Genomic DNA, 20,110 nt, shown 5'->3' with positions numbered 1-20,110 from the left:
TTTATGAACCTTATTCGCTGCAGTGTTGCTCTGCGTGTACCTGGAGAATGAGTACAATTACAGAAAAGAGTCATCAAATGCAAATAGAAAATGCAACCCAAAAATGTACACACGTTCCCTCCAAAAGAGAATAAACAAGCGTTACGCCTCGGTCCCCCGTCGGTGAAGTGATGCGAGTTGACAAAGTGGAAGACGCAAAGCAGCCTCCTTGGATTTTGACGTGGCGACCCAATTTTCAATAGCGTTCTTCCTTATACGAAGGTACACCCACACACCAGATTAGAAGTTAGTAGTTCGTTTCTATTTCAAGATATTTCGCTCACAAGGTTCAGACATATATATGGTGGCGGCCATCTTGGATTTTGACGTGGCGACCCAATTTTCAATAGTGTTCTTCCTTATGCCTAGATACACCCACACACCAGATTAGAAATTAGTACTTCGCTTATTTTTCAAGATATTTCGCTCACAAGGTTCAGACATATATATGGTGGCAGCCATCTTGGCGTTTGACGTGGCGACCCAATTTTCAATAGCGTTCTTCCTTAGGCCTAGATGCACCCACACACCAAATTAGACTTCAGTCCTTTGCTTACGCACGCACGCATGCACGGACGGACGCACGCACGGCCGCACGCACGGACGCACGGACGGACGCACGCACGCACGCACGGACGGACGCACACACGGACGGGCGCACACACGGACGGAGGGGAAAACCATAGTCCCCCTTTCGCTCCGCGGTGCGACGGGGGACAATAACTGCTAGATGAGAAATAAACACCATTCATGTCAGTTACAAATAAACGATGCGTGTTAGTCATTTGTGATAACTTGGAAAATGTACCGGTAATCGTGGGTTTCTTCACAGGAGATTTCGAAACCGGACAGGGATAAAAAAGCATGACCCTTTCATAAAAAGTAAACTTCTTCAATGTAATGGCGTTTCTGAGACCGGACCCCAAGTCCCATACTGGCCATTGCCACATGGATTGTGATCAACAGGCAGAATTTCATATTTCGATAAATGTTCCATTGATTCCATCAGTTATACATTCGTGCCAACAATAGTCCTCGATTTTTGGAGGAGCATCATGCATGAACAAACATTTCGAGCTGCGTGGCTTTCAACATGGTATCGGTGCTCAGCCCACGACCACAAGACCAAAAGACAGTTATGAGGGGAGAAAAATCAAGTTAACGTGCCAAAGCTTTGGAAGGAAGCACGAAGGAGGTTTGTGGGTTAATGATGAGATGGCTCGGATTTATTTATTTATTAAATAAAACATCTCGGCTCAGAGGAGCAAATGACACCACACAGCAGGTTCGGACTAATAGGGGGCAACTGGGAAACAAGGAAATCACAAATGAATGCATGAGTGGAAGAAAGGAAATGGGTTAGAGGAGGGGTTAGTAAGCATAGTGATAGCAGGGACGTGTATGGGAGAAAGCATGAGGTGACGGGCAGGACTCATGGAAGGCTGGAGGGAGTGGCACGACACGACAGACACAACGGTTTGGTTAAGTAGACAACAAAATACAGGAATGGTGGTGAGTCTGCAGCAATTGCATTTAGGGAGGATAACCATGTGTAAGATTCTGAAATTATGCATCCATCCAAGGCGAGGACAGAGAGACAAGAGGCCATGAGAAGCAAAACCAGAAGAGGCGACAGAAAAATCAAGTGTCGAACAACCTTTCTGCAGTGGACGAGAAGCACACTTGGGGAATTCAGCCTGCTGTGGAGACATGCCAAACATAGAAGGAAGAGGACTTGTTCACTCAGATGGAAGGAAGATGGGGAGTGGTTTCTCCAGCCCACAGAGGAACCCATAGTCCAAGGATTAACAAGGGAATTAGACACAGGAGGAGGCCATTCGGCCCATCATACCTGCGCTACACCATCACAAGATTAAATAAATCTGTCAAGCTGACAAGTTAATTTAATTGGTGGGGGAATGGCAGGTGGGGGGTGCAGGGGGGTGGGGGGGGGAGGAGGAGGTTGAGAATGGCAATGAGAAAAGTGAGACTGGATCAGGGATATCACCAGGTTGGTAAAAAATAATCAGAATGACACTTTGACATCGCGATGTCGAATGAATTTGCTCCGCCCACATTATTCATAATTATACACATTTGTACCAAGTTTGATTTAAATCCCTTCAGCTGTTCTCAATGTTACAGATTCGTCACTTCCGCCTTTGTTGTTATTATATACTTGGGATTTTTTGTTTCAGGTAATATTGTTAAGATTTTTGTGTGAAATGGAGATGACTTTCGTAAAAGGTAAAAATAAATGTTTGTGAAAGAAAAAGGAAAATGCGGCAAAGAAACCGGAAGAGGAGAGAGAGGAGGAGATCGGAGGGAGAGGAGACTTAGGATTTTAAGACCCGTGGGCTGATGACGCCTGGTCCAGTTGCAGAATCAGAGTCGAGGTTTGACAGAAACTTCTCCACCTTGTCAGGAGAGAAGGACACAGAGTCCAGGAGACGGCGATGAGAGATACAGCAGTGAGTCACATCGAGGCTGCGAGCGGAATTTTTAAATATTGGTCGCGAATGAGTTGAGGCTTCCCGTGAAAGGGATTGCCCGTGACATCCTCCAATACTGCGATTGCAATTAAACATGGGTCTCAGGTTTTATTACCAAGTATGAGCTATTGTTGGCGGGAAAGCAAGAACCTCCATTACAGGCCGATCGGCCATTTATTCCTCGAAGAGGCCGACCGCCTGGTGCTTCGTGTTTTGTCGTTGGGATTCGCATATCGACATCATCGTGTGGATTGCCGTGGGTTCTCATATCGGATCAATTCCCATATCGACCTCTCACCTTGTAACTCCTCGTTTGCAGCCGCGCCGATACCTGCCTGTTCTTGTCATTCTACACGACTTCGACCTTCACCCAGCATGCGGATTCATGCACGGACTTTGGGGAATGTTACATTCCATTCACGTTTGGCGTATCGTGAGTTTATTGCTTTGAGAGAATTGGGGAATGATGGTACCATCATATGGTACCATCATTCCGTTTCCGGTCCGGTCGTGAGAGGACGCTGGCGTCACTTGCTCGCCGCTTCTCTGACTGGACCATTGTCCGTATCTTGCTTTCCTGGTGGTCGTGGCGGATTTTTGGCCATTGAGTCTGCCCTCTGCACGGTCCCGGCTCTGCTCTGCTGCTCCTGGCTTCACCTGCTCGGCTCCTTCGCTGTTTCCTCGGGCTCACTCTCGTGGGTTGTGCCCATTTGTTTGCAGCGGCGGTGGTGGCGGTTTGCCGCCGTGATCTTGATTAGCGGCGGCGGTCGTTTGCCGCTGCATTTGCCGCTTTGCCTCCTCAACCTTGGCCTCGTGCTCGTCTCTTCGCTCCTGTCTGCCCTCTGCATGGTCCCGGCTCTGCTCCTGGCTTCACCTGCTCGGCTCCTTCGCTGTTTCCTCGGGCCCACTCCCGTGGGTTGTGCGATTGTTTCGCCTCCTCACCCTTGGCCTCGTGCTCGTCCCTTCGCTCCTGCTGGCATGGCTCTGCGGTACTCCGCCGCAAGGCTTCTCCTGCTTAAAACCCGCTCCACCCCATCATGCATCTCTGCAATCAAATCGAATGGACTCCTGCGTCGACCCAGGTACATTCACCGTGGCTCCGGTCGTAAGTTTGTTTATTTACAATCAGGTCACTCCATCCCCATCCTCTGGTCGGCTCAGCGCACTCCCACTCATCGTCCCAACACACCTGGTCACAACAACGCACAAAATCGCACCTCCTGTCTGCGAACCCTGGCCAAATCACCTGGATTCATACCCGCTGTACAAAACAACATCAAGCTCACCCTGTTCAATACCTGGTCCCTCAACAACAAATGCCTCATCCTGAACGACTACATCCTGGAAAATAAACTGGACTTTCTCTGTCTCACTGAGACCTGGCAACAACCACTGGACTACTACACGCTCAACCTCACCACACCCAATGGATATTCTTACATCAATAAACCACGCTCGGAGGGCCGAGGTGGTGGAATTGCCGTTATTCACCGACAAGACATCAAGACCAACCTCATCTCCATCTCATCTGCTCCATCATTTGAACACCTGGCTTTTAAACTCTCTGGTCACACACAGTCAGTCATGGCTGTTGTCTACCGCCCTCCCAAACCACACTCATCATTCCTGTCTGACTTCTCCTACTTTCTGACCCAGCCATGTTCCCTCTCCCCCTCAATCCTCCTCCTTGGTGATTTCAATATCCACATGGACTCCACTGACTCCACGCTAACCACTGACTTCACTGATTTACTCACCTGCTTTAACCTCACTCAACATGTCAACTTTCCTACCCATAACCGTGGTCACATTTTGGACCTTGTCTGCTCTACTGGACTAATTTTGCACCATCTCTCTGGCTCCGACCTCACTCTCTCTGACCACCTAGCCATCACTCTGACCATCAACATCCCCACCCCAGCACCAAGGCATTATCGCACTATCAACTTCCGTAAGCTAAACACTCTTTCACCTACCTCATTCTCATCGACCCTCTCTGAAAAAATGTCCACTTCTCCCTTCGTTGACCTCCACACCCCTTCTGACCTCACTGACTACTACAACCACACTCTCTCCTCCTGCCTTGACCAACTTGCGCCTATAAAAACCAAAACAGTTTCTTTCACCCATTCTGCTCCCTGGTTTACCCCTGAACTCCGCCTGATGAAAACTCGTGCTCGCCAACTTGAAAGACTCCGCAATAAAACAGGTCTCACAGTTCACTCCCAGGCCTACAAGGACCACATACAACACTATAAAGATGCCCTCTCCCGCGCCCGCTCCGCCTACTACTCTCAAATTATCCACTCTGGCTCCGGAAACCCAAAAGCACTCTTCTCTACAATAAACAAACTCCTCAGCCCCCTGAACACCACCACCCAGTCATTCACAATAGACAACTGCATCTCTTTCCTTTCATTCTTCCAACGCAAAATTGAAAACATCTACAACAGCTTGACCACCGCCGCATCCGCTCCCCCTCAAACCACCTGTCCCCCCTTATCCTGCCATCCCCTGTCTCAATTCTCCCCAGTCTCCCCTACTGACCTCTCTGAACTCCTCATCGGAATGAAAACTGCCACCTGCACTCTTGACCCCATCCCCTCCAGCTTTGTCAAGGCCTCCCTTCCTGCTCTCTCTCCACTTATCATTGCAACAATAAACTCCTCCCTGTCTACAGGCATCGTCCCACCATCCCTCAAAATTGCTGCTGTTACCCCCATTCTGAAAAAACCTGGACTAAACCCTGACACCCTAAATAACTTCAGACCCATCTCCAACCTACCCTTTCTGTCAAAGGTTTTGGAACGCGCTGTAGCCACTCAACTCAAACATCACCTCTCTGCCAATAACCTGTATGAAACATTCCAATCCGGATTCCGCTCCAACCACAGTACTGAAACTGCTCTCCTCAAAATCACCAACGACCTTCTCCTCTCCTCTGACGCTGGCAACCTCAACATTCTCATCCTCATCGACCTCAGCGCCGCCTTTGACACCATCGATCACACCATCCTCCTCACCCGACTTGAAACCACCTTTAACATTACCGGCACTGCCCTCTCTTGGATTAAATCATACCTCTCTGACAGACGTCAGTTCATCTCCATCAATAACTGCAAATCCCCCACTGCTCCCCTCCCCCAAGGTGTCCCCCAAGGTTCAGTTATTGGCCCCCTCCTCTTCATCCTTTACCTGTCCCCCCTCGGTCACTTAATCCGCCGTCATGGTCTCCAATTCCACTGCTTCGCCGATGACATCCAGCTTTTCATCTCCACCAAGTCCATCTCCACCGCCACCCACTCTATCCTGACAAACTGCATCACTGAAATAAAATCCTGGCTTCAAATCAACTTCCTCAAACTTAACTGTGATAAATCTGAAATAATCATCATTGGCCCAAAAACGCTCACCAAGTCCACCCATAACTTTGCCCTCAACATCGACGGTTTCCCAGTATCCACCTCCCCTCACATCCGGAATCTTGGCATCATCTTTGACCAAACCCTCTCCTTCGACAAATACACTAAACAGATCACAAAGACAGCCTTCTTTCACCTGAAAAACATCGCCCGTCTCCGTCCATCCCTCTCCTCCGTGGCTGCAGAAACCCTCATCCACGCCTTCATCACTTCACGTCTGGACTACTGCAATAGCCTCCTTTATGGTTCACCCTCAACAATCACCAATAAACTCCAATACATTCAGAACTCCGCTGCCCGTCTACTCACCCATTCCCGGACCCGTGACCACATCACCCCCGTCCTTTACAAGCTTCACTGGCTCCCCATCTCCCAGAGAATCCAGTACAAAATCCTCCTCTTGACCTACAAAGCCCTCCATAACCTGGCCCCATCCTACCTGGCTGACCTCCTCTCCAGACACACTCCCACCCGCAACCTCCGCTCTGCTGGTACCAACCTCCTGACCCCCCCCCCCCATCCGGACCAAATTTAGATCCTGGGGGGACAGGGCCTTCTCCATCGCTGCTCCCACCCTCTGGAACTCGCTACCTCACACCATCAGAGACTACTCCTCACTCACCACATTCAAAACATCACTCAAGACCCACCTGTTCAACACTGCATTCAACATTTAACCCACAGCATCTAACCCCTGACTATCTCCTCTCCTTCTCCCTCCTTTGTGCTTTGAATATTTCCCTATTGATTCTTCTTTTTTTGCAATTGTTTTTATGTTTTGCTATGCATTATGTTTTGCACTCTGTCAAAGCGTCTTTGGGCTTCCTGAAAAGCGCTATATAAAATAAATGCATTATTATTATTATTATTATTATATGTATTGTTCATTTGATGCAACTGACATTTTCATTGTACTTTCTTTAAGAGTGTTATTATTGTGTATGTGAGAGTTCTTAATACAATTACTTGTTTTGTTCAACACAATTGCATTGGTGTGGTTTTACCATGGTTTATTAGAACACTCAAAATAACAAATCTTTCTGCCGCGTTCCCTCTCGAGACTCTGAGGGGCACCCCAACCGGGGTTTGGGGAGGTAACACGTTAAAGCAAGTAATAATAATAATAATTATACATTTATTTTATATAGCGCTTTTCAAGAAGCCCAAAGACGCTTTGACAGAGTACAAAAAAACAAGTGCAAAAAGACAAAAATCAACAGGTAAACAATCAAAGCAAAAGGAAGGAGCAGGATAAGAGATAGTCAGGGGTTAAGTGCTGTGGGTTAAATGTTGAATGCATTGTTGAACAGGTGGGTCTTTGAGTGATGTTTTGAATGTGGTGAGTGAGGAGGAGTCTCTGATGGTGTGAGGTAGTGAGTTCCAGAGGGTGGGAGCAGCGATGGAGAAGGCCCTGTCCCCCCAGGATCTGAATTTGGTCCGGATGGGGGGGGGGGGGTCAGGAGGTTGGTACCAGTAGAGCGGAGGTTGTGGGTGGGAGTGTGTCTGGAGAGGAGGTCAGTCAGGTAGGATGGGGCCAGGTTATGGAGGGCTTTGTAGGTCAAGAGGAGGATTTTGTACTGGATTCTCTGGGGGATGGGGAGCCAGTGAAGCTTGTAAAGGACGGGGGTGATGTGGTCAGGGGTCCGGGAATGGGTGCGTAGACGGGCAGCGGAGTTCTGAATGTATTGGAGTTTATTGGTGATTATTGAGGGTGAACCATCGAGGGGCTGTTGCAGTAGTCCAGACGGGAGGTGATGAAGGCGTGGATGAGGGTTTCTGCAGCCGTGGAGGAGAGGGATGGACGGAGACGGGCGATGTTTTTCAGGTGAAAGAAGGCTGTCTTTGTGATCTATTTAGTGTATTTGTCGAAGGAGAGGGTTTGGTCAAAGATGATGCCAAGATTCCGGATGTGAGGGGAGGTGGATACTGGGAAACCGTCGATGTTGAGGGCGAAGTTATGGGTGGATTTTGTGCAGCGGTTATGGGAGGCAGCAGCCTCTGACCTTTAACCTTTGACGCCAAAATCTGATCAGTTCATGTTTGCATCATAATATATACTTATACCGAGTTTGGTCAAAATCCCATCACTGGGGTAACAAGTTAGCGTAGTAACATAATTTTTAACCGAATAGGACCTCTGACCTGCCTTCAAAGTTTGAAGTTGAGTCAATATCGTGGTAATGAAAGCCTATCACGGATGGATGGATGGATGGATGGACAACCCGAAAAATAATGCCTCCGGCAACTTTGTCGGCATAAAAAAGGGAGAATGTTTTTTTAAAATAAATCATTCTTTTTGAAAGGGGTGGGGTGGGTTTAAAAGCAGTTTTTGGGGGGGGGGGGATATATAACACTGACCACACATTATCCCTGGACGAGTCCTTCACAGAGACATCACATGTGTTATGGATTCGTCACTTCCGTCTTTGTGGTTTTCATCCACTGGAAGTATTTTTAGTTCCATGTACTATTATTGTTATAGTTTGAGTGAAATGGAGATAACCGTCTTCAAAAGTAAAAATTAGTGTTTTAAAAGAAAAACGAAATGGATCGGGAGAAACCGGAAGAGGAGGGCGAGGAAGCGGCTCAAGCGAGATCGGGAAAGAAAGGCCGATCTGCTTCGAGGTGGGGAGCGGACGCTGGTGAACGTTGGTCACGAGCGAATATTGCTTTCCCCGGGAAAGGGATTCCTGTGACAGAGTCGTTATCGCTGTGGCAGATAAACCTGCGTGACGGGTTTTGCGGTTGGTTCCGAAAGTAAATCATTGTTGGAGAGCAGGTATGCCTCCATTACGGGCCCGTCCGCCATTTCACCATGCACCAGCCGTTAGCCTGGTTCTCGTGTGTTTCGTGGATTTCGTTTGGGAATTCGTGGTTCTCCGCTTGGGAGCCGCTGCTCGTTCATATCAGCGTCATTGTCTGGTGAACCGAAGGTGTGAATTCCCAGTCGCCTTTTGGGTGAACTTTTGCCTGACTGACGTCGGCCTGACACCTCACCAAGCGGCTCTTCGGCAGCGTCGACTGTCAGCCGTCCTGGGTTCAGGTCTCAGTACGACCTGTTTTCTTGTGATCACCGGAGCGTGGATCGACTTTGGGTCTGGTGCCGTGACAGTGACTTTGGGGGTGTTACATTTCGCTCACGTGGAGTACCGTGAGTTATTGAGTTAAGAAACTGGTGGTACCATCATAGGAATTATATGGTGTTTGTTGTGCAATTGAAGTTATATTGTACTGGTGCAAGTTGTTATTATTGTGTGAGATTAATACAACATTTTGGTTTTGTAACGATTGATTGGTGTGGTTTCACCATTGGTCATTGGCACACATAATAGCACATCTTTCTGCCGTGACTCCTTTCGGGGCTCGGAGGTACACCGTGACCGGGGTTTGGGGAGGAGCACGTAACACATGGCACAGATGTACACAATCACCCATCCATACTCAAGCTACTGCCAATTCCTGCCAATATCCCTGTACCCCTCTACCTCCAATGCACCTCTATCTCCATCTAACAGTTCTAATTCCAATTTAAGTTTGTGCACCCCCTCCGCTGCCACTACCTTTCCAGGAAGACCATTCCATGCACTAACCACTCTCCAACTGAAAAATCCCTGCCTTAAATCTGACCAAACCCTCATCTTCTTTCCCTCAAGCTATGGCACCTGGACCGAACACTGTCCACTGCTGAAAAACTCCACTTCACCTATCTTGTCCAAACCCTTCATTATTTTCAACTTCTCCATCAGATCCCCTCATAATGGCCTTCTTTCTAATGTATAAAGTCCTGTCCCCTTCAGCAGCTCCTCATAGCTTAGTCTAGCTTGGTCCGGAATCAATATAGTATCCCGATGCTGAACCCTCTCTATGACAGCTACATCCTTCCTGAGATATGGTGACCAAAACCCGTACACAATATTCAAGATGAGGCATCACTCATGAGGTCGGTCATAAAACACTGCCTTGAAAGCCAGCAGCCACAAGAGGGAGATAACGAGAAACAATTACATCAAGACCAGCCCGTTTTTTCTGCTCACAAATAAACATGAGATGATCATTCAAGGGGCCTCTGAATACCATTAGCAGACAGCTTGGCAAGCCAGAGCGGGTGCTACACAGTACCGGAAAGATGTCCAGAGAGATGGCCTTGATCTCCCATTTAAGATTTCGTGTATCCGTCCATTGTTGGGTTTAAAAAAATCAACATGCCCAGGGTAGAAGATGGGGTCAGAAACCAATCAGAATTAGAGATGAATAAGAGTAATGCCTCCTCAACTTGTCTGTCGTAACTAACATGTTGGCAATGGTGTTTTGTTTCATTTGCACCCAAATTATCGATTTTCCACCCAAACAGCACACGTTTCTGGCCTTTGCAACCTTTAGCTTCCAGTGCTGTCAGCCCACCAAACCCATGCACACACATGGTGACCTCTCCCCCACCCCGGGTTTGAATCCTTCAAGCGCATAACACGTTCGTGGTCAACCCCAGAGTGAACAGTACAAGGGTAAAACGATGCGCTGATAAAGCAGGGGCTGAAAAATATTTTGCACACAGGGGCTGCTCCTTAGATAAAGGTGCTGTGCCGGGGCAAATTTGCCTTAGGATTCGATGCTCCAGCGTAGAAAGACATTGAGCATGTCTGACATGCTTGTTTCAAAAGCAACAATTTTGGTGAACCCTGCATAACATAAAACTAGAACTGCACTCTTCGACATTGTGACGTCGACCGATGTGCCTCCGCCCACATTATTACATCATTATACATACTTGTACGGAGTTTAATTTAAATACCTTCAGCTGTTCTCAAGTATCACATTTTTACCTGACATGACCTCTGACCGCTTGGCTCCATAATCTAAACATTTCATCTTTGCATCATAATATATACTTATACGAAGTTTGACGTGGATCCCTTCAGCTGTTCTCAAGTTATTGCAGTAACGGAAACCTATCATGAACAGACGGATGGACGGACTGACGGACAGCTGCACGGGCAACCCAAAAACATAAATCCTCTGGCGACTTCGTCATTGGAGGCATTAAAAAAAGAGAAGAGATTGACGTTCTTTGAAGAGTATTATTGCCCTGTTGGTCGATTTGATGTTCCCATCTGAACACTTAGTTCATGACACTGGGACCCCAGGTTCCAATTGCAAACATGTCACTCAATCCATCCTCCATTTGTATGTTCTTGTAATTCACGTAATATACAGTGATGATGCATAATGTCCTTGCACTGCATGTTATACATGTGCAAGGTCCTCAATTAGCCTGAGAACCAAGTTAAAAAATACAAGGAGTGCAAGGTCAACAAAATGGAATGAACAAAAGGAAGCCTTGAACTGAAATAGAATCTGACCAGTCAACTCGATTTGGGAGTGTGTGCTGAATGAATTGGGCTGGGTAGGTGCCGCGGGATTCAACACACAACCTTTGCCATGCAGGAGGCCAGGAAGGTGACTATTCAATGGAAAATGAAACAAGATTGTTTGGTTTTTCCTGTACTTTATAGTTATGACAATTAAATAAAAGATACCCAATAATAGCATCGGCTTTGATGGGCCTACTTGCTTCCTTGTGCATTGAAGTTCCTTGGAAGGGAACTCGTATCATTATTATAAATAACTTGCGGCAACTAGCGGTGTGTTATAGAAACCCTCGTCTCACCTTGCCTTTCTCCCGAATGCTGCTCATGCGGTTTTTCAGCATACTCAAAGTCCGACCCAGGCCTCCTTTCTCATCTCCTTTTTTGCCTCCATGCTGCTTGGGCACAGAACCCTGCACACTGTCACAGAAGCCACCATCATTAACTATGTCCACCAAACACACAATACCACCCTGCCATTTCCAACCACAGGCAAACAAACATTTAAAAAGCACCATTACATGACCCGATTTAAACACATGACATCTATTACTAAAAAGCACAGTGCGTGCGTGCATCCGTCTGTCACGCCTTATTTTGAACTGTTCCTGCTGTTGTAGAATAATAAAATCAGTACAGTTTGAAAGTTAATAAGACAAGCTCTTACACGAGCCTCGATTCTGTATTTTTTTAAAAACAACGATTTGCTTGGACCAAAAATTTACCATTAAACTTGTGACATGGCATGTCCGTTCATTCATAATTCTGTCTTTCAGCAGGACCTTGAGCCTCATGTAGCTGTTCCGATGGTACCATCTTAAATGTAGGAACCCTTGAGAATAAACCGTGATGGGCACGGAAGGGGCTCACAAAATTATATACTGAAGAGTAACAGTTATACTTCTTGAAGCAATAGAAAAAATATATAAAAGTATACGGAAAGAGCACACAAACAACAATAACCACAGCCACCAAGTACTTCCATAAGGTATGAAGAACAAAATGTGAGTACGTCTATGAAGTACGTGAATTAAGAATTTGAGTACATCTATAAAGTACTGTCGCGTGAGATGTCCAGGTAATGCAGGTGCTCTGAGCCGGAGGTTTGTATAACCCCCGCAAGTGACCGAAACGTTGTTTAAAATTACACTATAATGCATTCGATATTAACTATTATAATGATCCCCCGAAGATCACTCCAATGCAAGCCAAAACTGGCAGATGGTCACGCAGAAAGGCAAAAGACAGGAAGCTGTTTCTCAGCAAATAAATGGCATATTATAAAATTATACTGACATGGAGATGGACAAGACACCAACACCTGGACAGATCTGGAACACAAAGATAAAGAAGGGGAAGGAAGGTGTGAACTTATAGTACAAGGGAAATAAAATTGTACCCCGTTAAGGTGCCAAAATACCAGACTCAAACCAAAGGGGATCACAGGCGAGAACTTAAGGCGGGCATGAGCTGGTGTTGCTGTCGGTGATGCGGTTGTGCTGGCTGGCATGGCACAGGATGAAGTGTGGCTTGGGGTGGAAGATGGCAAGGGGGAGCGATGTATTCAGGACTCTCCAAAGGGGTTCTTCTCATCCGGAGTGATGCAGCAGAGAGAGAGGGAGATGTCAGTCTCTTAGAAAAAGCTGAAATGCTGCACACATGCACAGGCATGGCCTTTGTGCCCCATAGGGACTGCCTTTCCAGCACGCTGGTGGTCCCATCCTTGGTTGCCCGCTGTTTGTGGGCGGCGTCATCTATCAGCCTGCCCATGCTGTGGGGACGCCTCTCACAAAAGTGTTCTATCCCTCTTCAGGGCTTCACAGCTCACTATTATGCTGTGACCTGCAGCTCTTGGATAAAACAGGCCATTATGCTGTCCATTTGTTACCACATGCCACAGGCCCTCTACCTGGCCTCACCTGTGCATGAGGTTTTGCACAACACAACCTTACCCGATTCGGCTGCTTGGTTTGCATTGACCATCCTGCACGTTTTATCATACAACATAGCTCTGACAGATACCGAATACAGGAGTAAATCTAACCGACTCAAACACATGGACCGAGCTATTCTTACCACATTCTATCTATGGATCTCCCACCTCCTTCCACGTAACACAGCCTTCCCCTCGGAGAACCTCGAACACAGCCAAGGTTCCCCGTCGGGAATCCAAGATTAATGATTTAACCTTCCCATTCAGTTCAAGATTCATAATTATGAACAACAATTACTATATATAAACAATAATCAATCATTTTCATCATCCGTCCTGATAATTTTCATCATTAAGCTGGTGGTCATGGTCGGGGAGAGAAGAAAGCACCAAAACAACACAAAGCACACCGGCCTTCCTAAACTAACAATTTCACTTAACCAAGGGCTCAACATTCTAGCTCTTCCACGAGCCTCGAATATGTATTTTGTTTTTAAAGATATATATCTATCTATAATTCCAGTAATCTCTGTATGTCTGTATGTCTGTGACCGCTGTTTCTCGACAACCACGGGTCCGATATACTTGAAACTTGCCAGGTATATTGCTGGGGACCCGAGGATGTGCCTTTTCAAGGTTTCATATTAATCGGACAAGTAGTTACCGAGCTATGTCCAAAAAACGATTCAACCAATCAGAGAGCAGCGAGTTATCACGTGTGCCGAACGTGGCGAACAGACTCTGCCTCGGACGGCACATTTGAGAGCGTATTCATTTATTTCACGTTGGCAAACTATGTTGCCGCTATGTTGGCGTTAAACTATGTTTTAAAACTAATTAAAACTAATTTGCGATTCTTTCGCTTTCCTGCGCGTTTGTGCACGCTATGGCGATTTCTTTACCAAACTCCGCAAGCCGTTCGCTTTGGCCCAAACCATTTCATGTAAATAGAGGGGGGGGATTGTCACCGTACTCGCAAGCCGTTCGCTTTGGACCAAACCATTTCATGTAAATAGAGGGGGGGGATTGTCACCGTACTCGCAAGCCGTTCGCTTTGGACCAAACCATTTCATGTAAATAGAGGGGGGGGATTGTCACCGTACTCGCAAGCCGTTCGCTTTGGCTTTGCGAATGAACCAAACCATTTCATGTAAATAGAGGGGGGGGGATATAATTTTAGATATATATATAGTACGGGCATGCCCTAGTATATATAAATAAAGAAAAAATATATATATATATATGAAAATATATATATATATATATATATATATATATATATATATATATATTGTTGTGGATTTGTAATTGCGTGTAAAGACCACCCTCCTGCCTCCATTCTGGGTATAAAGGTCAAAGGGCATCCCTTAGTTAGGTCATATACAATCACGTAGCCAAATCATAGATTTCCTCCTTGTTGGTAGTTATTTCCTTATTCTGTGTATTAGGTTAAGGCTCTGTTTTCAACTAGTTAACACTGCATTGCATCGAATTCAAACAAGGTAGTATCCCCTTTCAATTTCCCCAGAACCTCCATTGGATTCCCCTTTTGTCAGCCGCATTACAAATTCCTCTGTGCGGTTTGCTGCATTCCGCTGTTTCTTTGGGCTTGCGGTTTTCACCGCAGCTGCTTGGCGGTTTTCACCGCGACTCCATTAGCCACGAGGTGGGCTCGGAGAAGAAGGGGTAGGAACTGCCGAATCCAGGGCGTTGGCCGTCCCTTGTCATCAAGGGCGGAGCCAAAAAAGGCCGTGCGAGCCAACCGGCACTGCAGTAAGCGACCCAGTAGGCGTGCCCTGAGAGCTCGCGGAGAGAGGTCGAGGCGCGCTATAAAACGCGTGCGCATGCGTCAGAACGGTGGTTGGTGGTCAGTTGTTGGTGGTTGGTGGTCAGTTGTTGGTGGTTGGTGGCTGAAAGTACAGTTGTTGCTGAAGGAGGAAGGGTTGATGAAGAAAGAGAGTGGCGTTGGAGGAGGACGAGAAAGAGTGTGGCGTTAAGTGGCGTTAAAGTGGAGCTGAAGAGCCCGGAGTCCAGCACGAAGCGCCCATCCGCTCGTGGTGAACGATACGCGCCGCTGCACACCAAGGTTTTCCCGCCAAGAACGCGAGTCGACTCCTGGAGCGGGACCTCGACGCCTACAGTGGCCTGGGCCTTCCCATTCCTCCTTCCAGTCATCCCTGCCTCCATTCCCCATCGTGTGAGTCTGTCTTTGTTTGTTCTGTCCCTGGGTATTAATTAAGATTGCTATAGGTAAGCTAGAATTTTCACTGTGTCCGCTTCTTCTTCTTCTGTGGTTATTTTCTTATCCTTCTTTCTCCTTGGTTATTTTTTGTGTAAATAGTAGTAATAAATAATAGTAGTATTTCCAACCTTTTGCCTTCGTCTTCCTCTTCTTCACATCCGTGTCGTCTTTGTCATTTCCCTCATTGGACACCTGTGGCACGATTTTGGCCAACGGTAAGAATCGGGTCTAGTCATTGTTAACAGTTTGTGCCGCGGTTGCTTAAAACCGCTCGGCAATTAACATCTGTCGGCGGTACGAACGGGGCTGTGCACCTACCTTTCCGGAGGTGGCTGTACCGCGTCAGGGACCACGTCGGTCAGTCATAAACGAGGGGACTAATCCCCCCTCGAGAAGGGATCCGAGGCCGACGTTGGGTTCCGCAACAATATATATATATATATATATATATATAAAGCAGTAAAGTATGTTTGTTTGTTTGTTTGTCCTCTTATAACTCGAGAACTACTCATCGCAGAGCAAAACCAAAGGAACATTCGGAATCAGTACGTCTCAGAGCAACTACAGCACACCTTAAAATTAAAAAAACTTCGCGTTTTAAAATTATGACGTCATCAGCGTATTTCGGAACGTTAATTTTTCAATTTCATATTCGGAATCAGTACGTCCCAGAGAAACTTCGTAACGTTAATTTTTCAACTTCATCCGATTGACATGGGACCAACGGCATGTGACAGAGAGTGAAACATTTATTTGACGACAATGACGTCCGACTTCCGGGTTCGGAATGCGGGACCAATGCCATTTGACAGGGAATAAAAAATAAATGCGACATTCAATTGATGACAATGACTTCCGACTTGACTCCCCCCTCCACCCTCCACCCTATCCCCTCCCCTCCCCTTCCCCCTCTCCCTCCCCCCTCCCCCCTCTTCTCCCCTCCCCCTCCCCTCCCTCTTCTCCCCTCCCCCCCTCTTCTCCCCTCCCCCCCTCTTCTCCCCTCCCCCCCCTCTTCTCCCCTCCCCCCCTCTTCTCCCCTCCCCACCCTCTCCTCCCCTCCCCCCCCGTTCCCACCCCCGTTCCCCTCCCCCCTCCCGGCAATGCCGGGTACTTCTGCTAGTATATATATATATATATATATATATACACACAGACTTGGCATTTAATATGGAATATTTTTTTGTGGGGGTGAACTTACTTTTCAAGATGACTTAGAACCAAAAGTTCATTGGAATTATGTTGAAATTATTCTAGATTTTGTTGATGTGACCTTTAAAAGAAACAAAAACCACATTTGACATTTCGAAGCAAATAAATTGATCCTTGAAAGTGATGTAAACTGATATCGAACTCAACTCATGACAGTACTGTGTTAAACTTCTGTGTGTTTTCCAGAAGTATCTCTTTATTTTGCACATTAGCCAAAAACATTTTTTAACAAAAACAAAAGCTAAATTACGACTGGGATTACAGACAGTAAAATTACAGTTCAGTACTTCGTGTAACCCCCTCGAGCATTCAGGAGAGCACGTACATGTTGAGGCATGCTGTTCACGAGATTTGCCAAGGTTTGGACAGGAATCGCTTGCCATGCAGTGACAATAGCCTGCTGCAATTCACGCACAGAGGTCGGCTGCTGGTCCAAGTGGTCGATTTGACGCGTTAATTCTGCCCACAAGTTTTCTATCGGATTCATATCCGGGGACATGGCAGGCCACTCCATATGCTCTACACCACGGTCAGCAAGAAAGTGTTGGATCATGCGAGCACGATGAGGCCGTGCATTGTCATCTTGGAAGACAAAGTTTCCTCGAAAGGCTGCACGAACAAATGGAAGCAATGTTTCTTCCAGAATGGCCCTGTGCTTGAGAACTGGTTCAGGTTTCCATTCAGAACAACCAGGTCAGTTTTGCCCCCTGCATGAAAAGCAGCCCAAACGGTCACCCCACCACCTCCAGCTTGGACTCTTGGCACTATACAATCTTCGTTGTAGGCTTCATGCACTTGTAAGCTCACTCGGACGTGGCCATATTGACGATAGACCAGAAATCTAGACTTGTCACTGAAGATCACGTGATTACAGTGTCCTGGCTGCCATTGACGGTGCTCTCTGGCCCACTGCAATCGGCGCTGGCGGTGTTGTCTGGTCAGACTTGGCTTTCTCAGGGGACGCCTGGCACGATAGCCTGCTTGAACCAGTTGTTGGTTGACTAGCCTTCTGGATACAGGCACATTTGTCAGTTGCTGCCACTCAGCCCTAAGCCGATTAGCTGACTTGGTACGGCCATTGCGGACTAACCGGTGCAGCTGGCGATCATCCCTCCTTGTTGTTCTGCAGGGACATCCTGACCTCGGTATTGGAGTAGGGACACCCCTCTGAGCATTTCGTTTCAGGATCTTTGACACCTGACCTTGAGTGATGCCATACTACCGAGCAATAGCACGCTGTTTCATGCCGGAATTTCGTAAAGCCACCACTAAATGACAAACAGCATTGTCGAGTTGACAGACCATCTCCAGGGGAAGCGGCAATAACTTTTGTCGACGTGCAGCAGTTGTTTTCCACTAATACAGAACGCAACAACCCTTATATACCCGATTGTGAAGCCAATCGTCAAATGTACCTGTCTGTACATTTTGTCACGCCACCTGTGATATAATCCTGTTATCAACTTCTTGCTGAGACAGACAATCAGTGACATGGTTCTTTTAACAAAGAAATCACTGAAGCGTAAAAGAAACTCACCAGATTGACATACCGAGATCAGAAAGTAAACCCAAGTCAAGAAAAAAAAATATATTCCATATTAAATGCCAAGTCTGTGTATATTATATACTATATTATATACCAGATCCCTGGTGTTGGGCTAGCGGCTAGGGTGCCGGCTTAGGATCCTAGGATCCTGGGTTCGAATCTCGGTCGATCGCCGAATTAATGCCAGGGGGGTTGACTCAGCCTGTCATCCTTCCGAGGTCGGCTAATTGAGTACCAGTTCACTGGTAATTCCCTGTTTGTCGTTGAAGGCGGCAAAAAGGGTTGGCGTCAGGAAGGGCATCCGGCCGTAAAACATTGCTTCAAAAAGGGGACCGAAAAACAACAACTACCACGGTCCCCGAAAAGGCCAACCCCCGCTTTGCGGGGAAAAATGGCCTCTAAACGGTGGTTTATATATATATATATATATATATATATATATATATGTGTCCTAGGACCTTATTTTAGCATTCGGCACCCACATTTTACAAGTGGCTGGGTTTTGGATGCCCGATTTCTTTAACATCATCTATTTTGGCAAAGAACACCATTGCATATCTGTTGTTGAGAATACAAGGCTGATACTAATTCCAGTATCAGTGTAAAGGCTGTGTACTTCTAATGCAGTGATGAAGTTCAATCTAAATAGGTATCTTACTGTTCTTAAGAAATGGGCCGGCAGGAAGGCCTAAAGATACATGCCCACTCACCTCTTAAGCTGTCTAGCCTGGGTTCGATTCCCGACCCAGCTATAGACTGTCAGCCTGGTGCTTCATAGGTAGAGTGATTCATCAACGTGTGTGCTGTCCCTCACATGGACGTTAAACGGGTGTCCCTTCTGCCAGCATTCGTTTCCAGCAGCAGATCCCATGGTGTCCTTCGCAAAGAGTAGGCAAGCTATCGCCAGCACCACGGCCAAATTCCAAATGCCTGCCCTAACGAGTCAAACGTCAGGCCTCGCCAGCTGGTTCGATTGCGAAGACTCATGCCAAGCCTCCCACAAGAAATGAATGAATGAACCCATAAGAAAAGATGGGTTAATAGTGGCCGTTAAAGAATAAGAGGAAGAACACAAGAATAACACGAAGAAGAGGAAGAAGAAGATTGTTCTTTAAGAAATTAACATTTTCTGTCTCACTGTATTAAATAAAGGCTGGTTGACGTGTTTTGGACATTTCAATGATCAGTGTATGATGCATTGAGAATGCATTAAACATACTGTATACATCCATTTTTCCCAAGCTTTAATATTGTAGAAAATAAGTTTTACATTTTTTTTCTTTTTATTGTTTTTTCTTTCCCCAGGCACCCAAAGACAATCAACATTATTAAACAAACTAATGATGATAATAATAATAAAATAAATAAATAAATAAATAAATTGGTGCCACCTATGAAACACTAAAAAAAAGGTTAGTGTGAAGCCCTGCTTAACCCTTTAAGTACGGTATTTTTTTTGATAAAAAATACCCCCGGTACAGGATTTTTTGGACATTTTGGTACGGGAATGCAACCACGTACTGACGATCTATGTATAGGTATAGTCGATGACGTGTAGTAACGTCATCCGTACACAAAACTTTTTCGCGGGTTGCGGCACTGGACGTCATCCGTACTCAAAGGGTTAACCAATTCGAGGTATAAATTGCAATCTATTGACCATGTCCCCAAGGGGAATGTCACCTGTTCCAACTGTTGCCTGACCCAATTACCCAGTTTAAAATCTACCTTGCCAATTTGACAGGCTATCTGCCCTCTAATGCACGTACCATATCGCACGTCACCAAGTGGAACAATCCCATCTACACAACACTCAGTAACATTTAATTAATCAATTATTCCAGCAAGACATCACAATTAACCT

General features: G+C 46.5%; 1 protein-coding gene across 10 annotated transcripts in view; it reads right to left on the bottom strand.

Annotated features, from left to right (window-relative positions):
- Nucleotides 1–20,110, bottom strand: part of LOC137420995 (rho guanine nucleotide exchange factor 2) — a 349,574-nt gene that overhangs the window by 107,459 nt on the left and 222,005 nt on the right. For all 10 annotated transcript variants that reach the window (XM_078772071.1, XM_078772076.1, XM_078772072.1 and 7 more), the window contains one exon: nt 11,619–11,736. In XM_078772071.1, the coding sequence (XP_078628197.1) occupies nt 11,619–11,736 (118 nt within the window). The remainder of the gene's footprint in view (nt 1–11,618; nt 11,737–20,110) is intronic.

This window comes from Myxine glutinosa, chromosome 2 (genome assembly GCF_964187855.1).
Source record: "Myxine glutinosa chromosome 2, kmMyxGlut1.1, whole genome shotgun sequence".
NCBI classification, from domain to species: domain Eukaryota; kingdom Metazoa; phylum Chordata; class Myxini; order Myxiniformes; family Myxinidae; genus Myxine; species Myxine glutinosa.
This window is presented reverse-complemented; position numbering and strand designations above follow the sequence as displayed.